The sequence below is a fragment of the Mus musculus genome, chromosome 10, assembly GCF_000001635.26.
Source record: "Mus musculus strain C57BL/6J chromosome 10, GRCm38.p6 C57BL/6J".
Classification (NCBI taxonomy): Eukaryota; Metazoa; Chordata; class Mammalia; order Rodentia; family Muridae; genus Mus; species Mus musculus.
The window spans coordinates 52,165,821-52,181,147 of NC_000076.6; the positions used below are offsets into that span (position 1 = coordinate 52,165,821).

At 40.5% G+C, this 15,327-nt stretch overlaps 1 protein-coding gene across 7 annotated transcripts in view; it reads right to left on the bottom strand.

Moving 5' to 3' along the window:
* The window catches only part of Ros1 (Ros1 proto-oncogene), a 150,536-nt gene that overhangs the window by 120,958 nt on the left and 14,251 nt on the right, over positions 1–15,327 (bottom strand). For 6 of the 7 annotated variants that reach the window (XM_017313855.1, XM_011243147.2, NM_011282.2 and 3 more), the window contains exons 3-8: positions 14,342–14,401; positions 13,127–13,153; positions 7,021–7,081; positions 4,145–4,293; positions 2,783–2,921; positions 226–427 (exon numbers count right to left, since the gene is read on the bottom strand). In XM_017313855.1, coding sequence (XP_017169344.1) covers positions 226–427; positions 2,783–2,921; positions 4,145–4,293; positions 7,021–7,081; positions 13,127–13,153; positions 14,342–14,401 — 638 coding nt within the window. Of the gene's footprint in view, positions 1–225; positions 428–2,782; positions 2,922–4,144; positions 4,294–7,020; positions 7,082–13,126; positions 13,154–14,341; positions 14,402–15,327 lie in introns of those variants that run through there. The other variant, XM_017313858.1, reaches the window with a different exon arrangement.

Sequence of the window (15,327 nt, forward strand, 5' to 3'; positions counted from 1 at the left end):
TTATTGCCTCATATTTATAAAGATCCTCTGATATATTGAAAACATTTCTGCTTAGAATTGTGTGATCTAACACACATGTAAATTTGAGAAAAAGTACAACCTCAACACAATGGAATGGGGTCAGTGGCACATCTCTAAATACACTTAACTGATTTTTAGCCAGATTTCTTAAATCATCATCATGACTTCATTAAGGCTGGTGTTAGTTCTCTGTTTATCTCTTACCTGTAGGTGGTGTTTGGTAGAGTAGAATAAAACTGGAAACTGGTTCTCTGTGTCCCTGAATCTAATTTTTGATTTTTACTGATGAGCCTTAAATTATAACCCAAAATAGGTCCACCTGGGAAATGAGGTGGAGCCCAGCTGACCTCCACAGTATCAGGGCTCCAGCTTTCCATGTTCAGGATGAGAGGTGCAGTTTCTGGAACTAGAGAGATAATGAGAGATATGGTGAGGGTACAAGGTGCGGATTGCTATGCTCTTAGACTAGAATAATGAAAAAAATGTTTTCAAAGGTTGAAAGAAATAAGATCTTTTGATTAATACTGAAAATATGACCGAGGGATGAGACTAGAAATTCCAAACTGAAATTCTTGCTCTCTAAATCATACAAGGTAAGGACTGAACTATATAAGACTGTTGCATTTCCTCAATTTTAACTCATGAAATAATACAGTATCAGAGACTCGAATAGAATCTATCTTCTAGACAAAGAGCTGTCAAAAACCTCTGGAGATGTAAGTGAATGGTGAGTGGGAAGCACATTAGAAGATGAGAATCTGCACAAAAGAGAGTCAATAACTGACGCAAGATGACCAAGGCAAGTCATGGGGCTTTTTCCTCCATGAACTATGGCCTGACTAGGTCCAGATGAAAATGTGTTTCAGATAAACAGGAACTGGAAGAATCTACTTTGCTTGTGCTACTATCTGCCCTGACAGTCTAGATGATACCTCCTTTACAGCCCTCCAAAGTCCCTGGGAACCCCAACTTACAGACTCGCTCACACTCCACCCTTGCTGTAGATGAAGGGAATGTGAGTTAAATGATGAATCATTTGCTCACAGACTCTATACGCTTCTAGAAGAAAGACCAACAAATGGGTTGCCTGCCCAACTCTGTTCCATGTCTCCACTACTAATTATACTTTAGCACCATTGAATATTCTTTTATCTGCTCTCTCCACAGAATGGTGTTTTAATGTCTTTGATCTTGAGTAGAGTTCTCTCCTTCTGAACATTTTTGTCAAATGTTCTGCCCACTGTTGTTGAACTAGAGGTAGCAGGAGTGAGACAGCTCATCCATCGCACCGGATTGTCTTTAGAAGACCTTTCCATAAGTTTCATAGCCGTCCTCTGACACAATTCCTCCCAAACTCTTCACACTTATCATTAGCAGACACAAATATCTTTGTGTTTCTCCTTACCTCTCTGTACTCAGTCACCCATGTGAAGAGGAAAGAAACAACCTCTCACTAAGTTAGAATCAGGACTGCAACAGCAACTCATTAAGGTCAACATCCATCTTTGATCTGATCCATTTCAAGCAAGTTAAAAACCAACCACACAGCAAGATAAGATTGTTATCCAAATGTATCACACACACACACACACACACACACACACGTTGTCTCTTTCGAAAGTAATAATCTGTCTTATACACACTCCTATTGGTTGGGGACAGGGTTTTCTTTGGAATAACCCAAGGAAAGGGGGCACTAATACCAACTAAAATCATATAATTCTTATGACCAAAGAGAATATAAGGCCATAGGTATGAACATGAGTATCTGCATATCACTGTGGCTTTCTCAGCAGCAGAAGGTATAACTAGAGCTGACAACCTGATGAAATTAGGTAGGGGCATGTCTCCTTCCTTGGTGAGTGTCCTTTGATAATTAGGTCTCAGGGACTCTGTGACCACCTCTACTGGTTATTCTCTGACATTTCCTCTGAGAACCTAAGATCAGATACTGGGCTAGGGCCATGCTTGAAAAGCTGCAGATCGAAGTAAAACATACAGATCCTCCTTTGCCCCAGAAGTGAATGTCTCGTACACTCCAACACACTGATATAGTTTCTCTTTTCAGGTCTGTCACAGCAAGAGTCTACTCTCTAATATCAATTGCAGTGTTAGTTTGGGTTTCTATTAAAACCCCAAAACACTGATTAAAAAAAAAAAAAAAAAAAAAAAAAAAAAAAAAAACAGTGACCAAAAGTATTTTGGGGAAGAACTGGTTTATTTTGCCTCACAGTTACAGTCGACCACAAAGCAGAAACAGGGTAGGAACTCAAGGCATGAACTGAAGCTTAAAAGTGCTGCTTACTGACTTGCTCCCCTTGGCTTACTCACTCTGCTTTCTTATACAACCCAGGACCATTCACCCAGGGGTGGCATCAGCCACAGTAGGCTGGTCCCTCCCACATCAATCATTAATCAAGAAAATGCTGCCACAAACCAATCTAATGAACGCAGTTCTTCAATTGAGATTCCTCTTCCTAGTGATTCTAGTTTGTATCAAGTTAACAATAACTAACCAGTACCCCTTACGTGTTTAGTCATGACCATATTTCCCTTCGAAGAAAATGTGGACTCAACAAGAGCAGGGGTCATTGTTTTGATCACTAAAGAGTTGTAAATGTTGCCAGGCACACAGTTAAGAGCTCAATGACCAAATGGAATACCAAAGGATTCAATATCTTTCGTTGCTTAAAACAAAAATAAATGAAACCAAAGCTTCAGAATAATGTCCTTATGTCACAAGTGACATACACATGCCTACCTCCATAAGGATGAGTCCTGTAACTGGGACTTGGTGGGGAATAAAGATGCAGTTGGGCTGTGAAGATCCAAACCACTCGAAAAATATATTCTGTGAATGGATGCAGGGGTTCCACCGTGTATGAGAGCTTGGACACGGTCTAGAGCCAGATAAGATAAAAGTCAACATGTGTCCAATCACCATGTCCCACTGGGACATGGTGTTCAGGTTAACTTGAGGAAGACAGGTGTGTCATTGGAGATGGGGCTGCCCAGATCCTTCTGGGTGTGAAACGGACCAGGAGCTGAGCTTTCAAACATCAGTTGGCATTATGCACACCATCTTCCCCTTCCTCAAAATGGGCAAGCTAAGGTTTCAGTCATTCACCACTTAACCTAAGGACTTGCATATTACCATGTTACTATATTTGGTATCTTGGGTGAATTTTTCTCTGAACTTGCTCATGCTTTCCTGAAAGTGACCATCCTGAAAGGTTGCCATACCCTACATTTCTAACACACTCCTGTGAGAATCGCCCTCCTGCCTAGCTGGAATCCCTTCTAAAGGCAGGGCAGATAGTGATCAATAGCATAAGTGGCTCTATGATGCTCTGCTGAAGGAATTATAGTTATAGAATAGACACTTTTTCTAGAATAGCAGAAATTAAGTTTCACTTAATCCAACCACAATTCTTGATCTGTGCTGGAATACATTAATTTCAATAAGTCATTTCCTTTATCCACAGGAGATATTTCCCCAATCCCCCAATGGAAGCTTGCAACTCCAGATAGTACCAAACCCTACATACAGGCACCATAATAGAAGTATTGTGACAGTCAATTTAATAACCTTCACAGTGGTGGTCTAATCAATGCCAAAAGATGACTGACTTTCTAATGTGGTAGAGCAAGATGACCTGATATTTCATTATGCACATTATCATGTGACTTAAGACTTCAGTCTTATTTTAGTGGTGGTGGAGGCATTGGTGGGTTTTAGTTTGTTGTTGTAGTAGTTCACTTGCTTGCTTGCATTGCCTTTGGTTTTGTTTGTTTATTTGTTTGTTTGTTTTTTGTTTTTACGCGGTGTTTAATTTGAAGTTCAGCCTAGCCTGAAACTTTCTACGTAGCCCAGATTGGCCTCAAACTCATAACCTTCAGCCCACCAAGTGACGGGTTTATATGCCTATTCCACCACAACTGTCTTCAATCTTTTAATTTTTTTCAAATAATTTTCCATTTAAACATTTTAAGATATAGTTAAGCACAGGCAACTGATGTTTTGCAAACCAAAACCGCAGGTGAGGAAGGCATGATATTTTGAAGCTTTGAATAATTTAAGGACAAAATGTCTTTGTTTAGATAAGGAAGTAGCTCTGCATACCTCCGTGAAAGTCCAGCTTCCTGGAAGTTGGGCATATTTCCATTGAATTATGTATTTGACTCCAGAGATGTTGGCAGGGTTCCAGCGTAATGTCACACCATGACTTCCAATGGAAGATGCAAAGGGTGCTGTAGGAAGTTCTGTGCTTTCTGGGAGGGAAACAGCATTTCAGTCACTATTCGCTCCTGTGGATGGGTGTGCCTGTTCTGTCCAGGTCTCGCCTGCTCAATAACACACTTGAGCAATAAGTTATATTCAAGGTAGTCTTTCTCTTTTTATCACAGGCATGCAACAGTGTTCTGAGACTGACCAGTCTCCTTTTTGGGGCCCCATTTACTTACAGACAGACCTAGGTGTGTGGACAATTAAACACCCTTTACCTAGTCTTGACACATCATTCAAGCCATATTGCACAGATTGGAAGCAGATGAGAAATTTAAGCAAAAAGTTGATTATCTTATATTCTGGAAATTTTATGTAACTAAGTTGCTAATATAATTATAAAATATTTTAATAAGTTGTGAATCAGATTTACACCTTTTTCAGTTCTGACATTCTTGATTTTAGTAAATTGTTCATAGTTCTTTGAAACAAATGCATTATCTAACCATTTGATCTATTAAACATTGTGATTCCAGAACTGTGTGTGTCCTAACAACTTAGCAGATTCTTGAAACAGTGGCACATTTGCCAGGACTGGTGACTCATAGCTATAATCTCAGCACTCAGGAAGTTCAGTCAGGCTGAAGATTGCAAGTCTAAGGCCCAGCTACACAATAAGTTTCAGACCAGCCTAAGCTACAGGTGAGTCTTCTCTTAGAACAAACAACAAGGCAGCAAAAAGAGCTTGCCAACATGGCATAGAGGGTAAGGCCGCTTGCTGCTGAGTCTGACCAGCCTAGTTCAGTTCACAGCACATGAACAATGAAAGGAAAGAACCAGCTCCTACAAGTTGTTCTCTACTCTCCACAAGCATGCTAGGGCACGAACACACACACAACACAGGGACTGAAGAGGTGGCTCAGTGGTTAGGAACACTTGATAATCTTGCAGAGGACCTGAGTTCAGTTCCCAGCACCCAAATCTAATGGCTCACAGCTAGATGTTATCTCCAACACCAGAGGATCTGATCTTCTGGTCTCCATGGGCACTTTTATTCATGTGCACAAACTCACACATAATTAAATATAACAAATCTTTTTAAAACTAAAAAATGTAATTTAGAAAGTTTAAATAGCATACATTTTAAAGGGCCAAGTTACGTATTTACTTCAACCTTAAATAAAAGTTACTGGATGTTAATGACAATCATTTGCCCCTTGAACACTTCATAACTTCTGATGTGGTAATCTAATTAAGTATTGTCATAATTGAGTCTTGTCTTTCACTTAGTTTTTTATAAAACTTTTTGTTACATTAGATAGCACCCAAAGTCTCAACCTTATTAACTATGACATCATAGAAAGAGTACAGTGGGATCTACTGTTATGCCATGAACCATGCCTGAGGAGCAGTACCAACAGCATTCAGTAGATGGTCACTCACCATGTATCCTCAGGACTAGAACTTTCCTGCAACCCCAGCTTCTGTGTACCATTTGGAAATCAGGAATACAGATTTTATCTATAGCTAACCTTCACAACAAAGATGAAAAAGAAATGCCCCGCTCTACCCCTTTACAGAAATGCAGGGTATCATTATCTCTTTCATTTATGAGACACTAAAGGGCAGAGTATATTGGGACAGCAAGCAACACTCTCCTCCCAATTCCCAACAGCCAGTGGGGTAAACACAAGCCTCTGAGAGAAAAATGACAGCTTATGGAACATCCAGGCTTGACTTACCAAACATCTGGCCCTTCAGACATCATTGGAGAATCAGTGCATTTGGACAAAGCCATTTATTTACACACACACACACACACACACACACACACACACACACACACACACATACAAACACAAGCCTCCCACCCATTCCAAATCCAGCCCTGGGAGGCATAGCTTCTATACACTCACAAATTCCTACTGCCTTTTCTGAGTTACATGGTAAGTTCTTCATTGAATAACTATTAACTGAACAATGTATTTCCTATTAAATAAAATATCCTAAACCCTTCAGCTCATCAAAATGGCAGTCTTCCTTGAGAGTAAGTCTGTTTGGGATGTAATGCCCTCATTAGGATAACAGGGATTGGGCTGGGCATGTAGCTCATCATTAGAGTGCTTGTCCAGCATGCACAAAAACCTTCAATTTGATCCCAAAAACCCCATAAAACTGAGTACAGTGGTATATTAGTCCCAGGAGAAAAGAAGTAGAGGCAGGAGGATTATGAGTTCAAGGTCTCCCTTAGCTACAGATTAAACCCAAGGCAATTTGGGCACTGAGACCTTATCTTAAATATATGGATGAATGAGTAGATGGATGGATGGATGGACAGATGATGGATAGATAGATAGATAGATAGATAGACAGGTACATAGACCTACTGATGTTGAAGACAAAGTACTGCCCTTAGTGTCAATCATGTTTCCCATTTCCTGTATTTTATCTACAAGAGGCTACTGGCTCTTCATCAGCATGGCCTTAGTATTTGAAATGAAAGAACGTTTTCATATACAAATATTGGTGGAGATAGTTCTTAGTTTTTGAGACAGGATGTCACTCTGTAGCCCAGGCTGACCTTAAACTTGCTGCAGTCATTCTACCTCAGCCTTCTGGGTGCTGGTACTATAGGTGAGAGCCACACACGTCTCATAGACAAATATTTTTCTATGCTATTGAGATGCAGGACTGTTGGTGTTTTGGCAGGTGCTCCTTAGCTTTACATAGGAATAAGTCCCAGGTGGCAGAGATTATCAGTTGTGTTTTCTTACCCAGCACTTCCTCTTCGTAGCTACCCTCCGCATTGCTGCAGCCGACCTCACAGGACTCCCTCTGTGGAAGACAGGTGGCATGGGACAGTTCAGTCTAGGTGCCATTTTCGCTGATAAGCTTCAACTAATACCAGTATCCTAAATCCCTTCTCTAACTTTATAAGTGAAGTAAGGTGGCAAGCACCTGTACTCCTAGCCCTTTCCAGGTAGAGGCAGGAGTTCAAGGCCATCCTTAGCTACTCAAAAAGTTTGGGGGAGCCTATGGTATATAGGAATCTGTCTCAAACACAGAGGAAAAAAAAGAATGAGAAAGAGCACAAACATTTAAGGCACACAGTAGTTTTGGCGGGTTTTTAGTAATTTCCAAAATTGTGTCATCATGGACACAATGTGATTTTAGAACATTTTCCTCATTCCAAGAAGAAACCTTGCCGGCTGGAGAGATAGCTCAGCGGTTAAGAGCACTGACTGCTCTTCTGGAGGTCCTCAGTTCAAATCTCAGCATCCACATGATGGCTCACAACCTTCTGTAATGAGATCTGACACCCTCTTCTGGTGTGTCTGAAGACAGCTTCAGTATACTTAAATATAACAATCAATAAATCTTTGGGCCAGCGCAGAAAAAAAAGACGAAAAAGAAATCTTGATGAGTGCCTTATATTTTTTTAATTAGGTATTTTCTTCATTTATATTTCCAGTGCTATCCCAAAAGTCTCCCATACCCTCCCCCCCACTCCCTTACCCACCCACTCCCACTTCTTGGCCCTGGCGTTTCCCTATACTGAGACATATAAAGTTTGCATGACCAATGGGCCTCTCTTTCCACTGATGGCCGACTAGGCCATCTTCTGATACATATGCAGCTAGAGACACGAGCTCCGGGAGGTACTGGTTAGTTCATATTGTTGTTCCACCTATAGGGTTGCAGATCCCTTTAGCTCCTTGGGTATTTTCTCTAGCTCCTCCATTGAAGGCCCTGTGATCCATCCAATAGCTAACTGTGAGCATCCACTTCTGTGTTTGCTAGGCCCCGGCATAGCCTCCCAAGAGACAGCTATATCAGGGTCCTTTCAGCAAAATATTGCTAGTGTATGCAATGGTGTCAGCGTTTTGTTCTGTTTTCATTTTGCTTAAGGTAACTCCTGATCTACTGAATTCATTCCATGGCTCTGCCATTCTATAGTTTGAGGAAAACAAAACAAAAACAAACAAAAATGTTAAACTTAATAGTCCAATTTAATTTTACTATTTTGGTCAAAGCTTTGATGATCTGGAAAACTAGAATTCCAACCCAAGATAACGCATTTAATTTTCTATTAGTACTATTTTCCCTACTACTCTTAAAATTAAAAATTGACTACTAATTATACAATACTCAACATTCTAATGAATATCTCATATCAATGCTAACTTTTAAGGTCTCCAACAACCTAATGACAATGGACACCTTATCTCATTAAAGCAAAAGGCAGGGTACATATTTGAGGACTGCAACCCAAATTGCCCACAGCTTGAGATGTTTCACCCTTAGCTTCAGAGAAAGGAAAACCAGGCAGGGAAAGCACACATCGTAAAACTCCAGAGAAGCTGTGCTCAATCTTCCTGGTGTCCTCCAGTTTATAATTGCAATACCAGGACCAGCCTGCTGTCAGGATGATGGTAGAAACCATGGCACAATGCACCTGCCCTGAAAAGAAGAGCTGTAACACGCAAATATTAACTTGAAGATGTTTGAACTGTGCGTTGAAAGGAAGTAGGGCCTGATAAGCCTGGGCTTACTTAGTTAAAGATTAATTCAAACACTGCGCTTTGGGCTTGGGATTGTTTAACTTTAAGGTTCAGTTATTTGTCACATCCCCTTTAGAGATTTGAGTAAAGCTCATTTAACATAGTTACCCAGGATGAAGGAAGTACAAACTACTGGGCAACAGAAGCATTCTATAGAATGAGATTTTTTTTTTCCAAGAAGCAAGGGACTTTGTTTAGAAATGAATATTACATGGAAATATAGGCAATCCTGGTTAAAAAGGAAATTGTGACCCTGTTTTTCCTGCATATTTTTCTCAGGGGGAAATATAGAATAAACTTTCCATCAGTCTGAGAGTTTAAACATTATCTTCAGTGGAGGCAAAACTGTCAGCAATGCTGCTCCAATCACAAAGGCAGAGCAGCAACATCAGACGTTCTGATGAGGGCAGCCAGCATTTCTAAAGCCTGTGGTGCTTGGGGCAAGCATAGAGGTGGTTGTTTCAAAGAAGTTCACACTGCTCAGAACTAAGCCAGAGCTTCTAGACCATGTTCAGCCTTCCTGATGATGGGAGTCTTTAGTTCAGTTCCTCATGTTGTAGTTGTAGTGACCCTCCCCAACTGCAAATTATTTTATTGCTTCTTTGTAACTGTAATTTTGCTACTGTTATATATTAAATCATAATATATGTATCTGATATGCAAGATATTTGATATGCCCCACAGGTTGAGAATCACTGATTTTATACCTACCTATTCCAGGATACTGGGCTGCCAACACTCTTCTGCCCAAGGACTTCATCCACCTGCCATATTCGAGTCTATCCTCAATATCATTTTCCCACGGTAGTGAGACCATCTGTATTATCCCTCGGCTTCCCAGACTGGCTCAGAGGTTTTGTTTTTTGTTTTTTTTTTTTTTTTTTTGGTTTTTTTTTTTGGTTTTTGGAGACAGGGTTTCTCTGTCCTGGAACTCACTTTGTAGACCAGGCTGGCCTCGAACTCAGAAATCCGCCTGCCTCTGCCTCCCAAGTGCAGGGATTAAAGGCGTGCGCCACCACGCCCAGCAAGATCTTTCTTTCACTCAAGAATATTTATCGTATCACTTTTCTGTCCCAAGTATTGTTCTTGACTATAAGAACATGGAAGCAAACAACCTAGTTCTCTACCTTTGTGGAATTTACATTGTCTTAGAAAGGGATGTAAAATAAATGAATGACAAGTTTAAAGCAAACACTTCGGATAATGTAAAAGGAATGTGGCTGAGAGTGGTACCGGCCTGTGTCAGGGCAACAGGAACAAGAAGCAAGATCAAAGCCACAGGGTGCAACTAGGAAACTTCTTTTAGTGTGATCAGCTGGAACAGTACAGAGGTGATGCTCAACTAAGACTTGAGCAATTAGACGGAGCAGGGGTTGTGATGGTGTTTGTGGGTTAAAGAGACCTCCAGTTTCAGGAAGGGCAGCCACCTACATTTAAAGAAGAGTTGAAGCCATTGTGTCTGGCACAAGAGAACGTGGGGAAAGGGACTCAGGTTGGGTCAGACAGGGGGACAATGAGGCTGTCAAATGTCAATAAGAAGCCACAAAAAAGGCTTAGAGAAATAAGGAAGTCTGCATTTACCCTCTATCAAAAGTTTAAGATGCTATCATAGGTACAGTTTATGTTTTTTTTAATTAGGTATGTTCTTCATTTACATTTCCAATGCTATCCCAAAAGTCCCCCATACCCTCCCCCCCACTCCCCTCCTCCCCCTACTCCCACTTCTTGGCCCTGGCATTCCCCTTTACTGAGGCATATATAGTTTGCAAGACCAATGGGCCTCTCTTTCCACTGATGGCCCACTAGGCCATCTTCTGATACATATGCAGCTAGAGACACGAGCTCCGGGAGGTACTGGTTAGTTCATATTGTTGTTCCACCTATAGGGTTGCAGATCCCTTTAGCTCCTTGGGTATTTTCTCTAGCTCCTCCATTGAAGGCCCTGTGATCCATCCAATAGCTGACTGTGAGCATGATCGACAATGTTGTGGCTCACTTGGCACCATCATTTTCTAGGTTCTATTCTGCAAAGTTATCATTTCTAAGCTTTACCTCCAAGGACTACATAATATAAACCTCCTGTGCTGGAAACATTCATGATGATGGTTCTTGATACCCAAAAAGTATGGATAACTGAATTAAAACTCTCATGGAGAAAAGAATCACATTATATAAGCATGGACCACCATGAAGCACAATGACTGACATGTGAGACTGTCCTTGGTTTCCCTGACTGGCACAGTCTTCCTAATGGCTGTCATTTAACAGGAATTTTGCTTTAATCATATAACAGGATTCTGAGGGAATTAGGTTTTTCCATCTCATCAGGGGAGATCCTCATCTGTTCACTTTTGGGACAAATTTCTCACTCTGTTTCATGTCAATTAAACCCCAACTCTACCCACTGGCAGGGAAAGTCACTGTGATACTGCATAGACACTGACTACTGAGTATTTAAAGCCCCAGTGTATAACTTTACTTCCTGTTAGAAAGGATTATTTATGCCTTAATGTTTATTTAGGGGTAATCACACACATCCTGCTGCAGGCAAGGTAGCATAGTTTCAGCTCTGGTTCCAGGCATCTAAGCAGAACACAATGCTTTTATTATTTTATTTACTTGTTTGTTTATTTACTCATTGTGGTGGAAGCTCATGTCATGGGCTAAGTATAAAGATCAGAGGACAATTTACAAGAGTCAATTCTCTCCTTTCACCATGTGGCTTCCTGGTATCAAACTCAAGCCATGAGATTTGGCAGCAAGTTCCTTTACTCTCTGAGCCATCTTACCATCCCATAACCAGGTTTAAAACTGAAAAGTAATAGCACTTCTTTGCAGGTCAGCAGAGGAAAACGTGATTCAAGGTGTTGGCAATGGATTTTGGCTAATACAAGGGATGGAATTCAAATGTTGTCTTAGGTTTTTTGTTTTTGTTTTTGTTTTCTGTTCTTTAGTTTTATTTCTGGATTGGATGATCCTCCTGCCTCTACCTTCTAAGTGCACATAATACAGATGTACACCACCACACCTGGCCTAACAGGTCTCATTTAATGTGATATAATATGTATGGCAGAGTACTCTGTGGTTGGAAAAAGATGCCTCAGTGATTTAAGGAGATTGTGGCAAAATTGACAAGCTGATTTCCAACCCAGAACTCACGTGGCAGAAGGGGAGCATGGCCCCTGAAAATTGTCCTCTGATTTCCACACACATGCATGAACACATCCACCTATCCAACATAAACACTTAATAAATAAATAAATAAATACATTTTAAAAATGTTATAAGAAAATTCTCCCAGCAGAGATATCCCAGAGTGCATTCTTTCTTCCCTGTCAGGCCCAGCCTCCCCTTTGTTCAACACTAGAAATTATAATCTCCTATATTAGATTGAAGATACAGTTTGTCCTTGTACTTGGGTTATAAGTTTCTGTATATTATGCAAATTTGGCCAACTGAGCAGCAAAAACATTTATAATTGTATCTTAGCCAAACTGTGTGCATATACTTAAAGTGTGCATGCCCTTCTTTTGTCTTAATTTCATAAACAGTCCAGCCTAAAATACTAATTGAACTGAACATGGAGGCCCAGGCCCATAACACCATTGGCAGTAGAGGCAGGAAGCCCTGGAGGACATTGTTATCCTTAGCTACAGAGAGTGTTTGAGGTCAGTCTAGTCTACATGAGATATTGTCTCTAAAGTATGGAGGAGGGAGGAGAGGTATGAGCTATTTCTATTGAATTAATTATTAAAAATTAAAGATGTGAGATGTACACAGGTCATAATTCATATACTAATGCATTTTCATTGAGGGATTTTAATATGAAAGAATCTGTGAATTTTGAGAGTTACTGGAACCAGTCCCCCTTGGGCACTGAGGGATGACTTTATATACATATATGTATGTGTGTGTTTGTGTATATATATATATATATGCATATATATATATACATACAAATATATATACAAGGTATATATGGGTGTGTGTGTGTGTATATGTATATATATGTGTGTGTATATGTGTATGTGTACATACATATTTATGTGTGTATGTGAATACATATATATATGCATATGAATTTGTATATATGTACATGTGTAGTAATAAAAACTTACATATACACAAAGATATAGAAAACAGGAAATGTCTGTGCCAAAATGGGATTAGACCCCCCATTAAACCCTTTCCATAGAAAGAAATAAACAAATAAATAGATTTGTGACTGAAAATTTCTTCATCTTCCTTTAATAGCCTTTTGCAGAATTAAGAATACAGACTTGGGTTTGAACATATTTGCAAGTGATTGTGAACTCACCTCACAAATGGTGGCGTAGGTGTCATTCTGCACAGAAAAGAAAAAAAGCAGAAAGAAAGAAAAGTTATGGAAGGTCCTGAACATCACAGGTAACTTTGTAAGTCAGCTGTGCATTTCCTCCAACGGAATTTTTTCCCAACAGCATTAATCAACAGTAAGACCAACAAATAAGATTTCATGTGGGCATGGTGGCACATGCCCGTAATTCCAGCATGTGAGGCTGATGGAGGAGGGTCTCAAATTCAAGAGCATATGGAGACCTTGCCGAGAGAGAGAGAGAGAGAGAGAGAGAGAGAGAGAGAGAGAGGCCACTGTGTTAATAGCTCAAAAAATTATGATGTTTGCATCACTAGGAATAATAAAGTGGGTTATCTACTAGAAAACTCTCAGCACACTGGAAGGCAGCTGCAGCTCAAGGGAGACAGACTGAGTTGAAAGCCATCAATAGCTCTAGCTAACAAAGCCAGCAGTTCTTCTGTCCTCATTGGTAGCTTCCTGGATGATTGCCTGGACACAAATGGTATTCCCACTCATGCACTCAGCAAGAGTTAGTACCTGCTTTGTGTTCCACTCTGGTCAATGGAGCAGACATGATCTAAAAATGATGCTTTCTACCCTGGAGGAACTCACATAGTGGTATAAATTACATAGACCAGATAACTAGACACAACCAGACAAATAAGTTGCAAATTGTAATAAGAATAACTCAGACCCGATGACAAATGTTCCTCCATTTGCAAAATTGTATTCTGTAATGTACAAAGTTACAAGTGGGAATGCACATAAATAACTTTTATAACTGAGGTTGGCAAGACAAGAAAATGATAGTGTATAAGTGGAGAATTAGTCTTTTATTAGTCATAATGTTTGTTTTCCAGGCTGGGTTCAAATATCAAGGCATTCTCCTGCTTCTGCCTCTGGAGTGACTGGATCACAGACCTGGGTTGCTAAAACCATCTCTAACGTCCTTTTAAAATGCCATATCTATAATTTGAAAAAGCTATTAGGAAGGTAGGTGTGGTTCAGTTGGTCGAATGCTGACTCAGGTTCAATCTCTAGTAACCACATAGCTGACGTGGTGGTACATGACGGTAATCCCAGCACTCTGGAGGTAGATCAGACAGATAATGTTATCCTTAGCTACATATGAGTTTGAGGCCAGCCTGGGCTACATAAGAACCCGTCTTTAAAAATGTAACAATAAGTAATACTTACACACTTTAAAGCACACGTTTCCTGATCTACAGAGTTCCAAAACTGACATCCATGGATGCACTACAAGAAAGGAGACACGGGTGTGAAGGAAGAAATAAGACTTCCTTGTCCCTTGAAAGTCTGTAGTAGTGAAAAGTACCAGGTTGTATCTTAGAAATAGAACTCTACTGAAAATGCTAAGGCCCTTCAAGGATTTGAGCGAGACTGACTTTTAATCAGAGCTGCATATCTGCAGACAGGCCAGAGCACAGTGTGGTTCATTGCAAGCTGCCAGGGAAGCAGAGTGAAGGTAAGCCCTGACCAGATGAGATCCCAAGAACACCCAAGCCCTGGTCAGATGAGACCCCAGGAACACCCAATACCCTGTCCATGGCAGCAGGTAAAGTCCAGGAGGGTAAAACATTAAGCATACCCTTACAACCAGCAAGACTCAAAACCAGGGATTACAACAAGGCAAAATGTCAAAACTACCAGGTAGACCATCTGAGTCTGTTAAATTCTGCCTGCTTTTACCCCAAAGCTGCTCTCAAATGTCATCTCATGACTGTCCTGGTCTCCTATTGCACAGATGGTTCATGGCTCTCACTTTGTCTATGCCATGGGCTCTCTCATTAGACACCTGTGCCTGAGTCCCCCTACAGAGTCAGCCTGGGACACACTGAGTTCCTCAAGCCCACACATTCTCCCATTTGCATGTTAGTGTTGCCTAAATCAGGATCCCAGATACATTTTCTTTCTCTAAAATAACTGTCTTATAGAATCAAATATTTAACTAAAGGGCTAGAGAAAGGGTTCAATGGTTGAGAGTATTTGCTGCTCTTGCACATGATTTGGTTCAGTTCCCAGTGCTCACCTACAGGTTCTTCTTTTCCAGCCATGTGGCTCTAGGGAATTGAACTCAGCTGGTCAAGTCAGTGGCCAGCACCTATTCCCACTGAGCCATCTCCAATTAAGATTTACATCATTTCTCCCATATACAGCAAGAT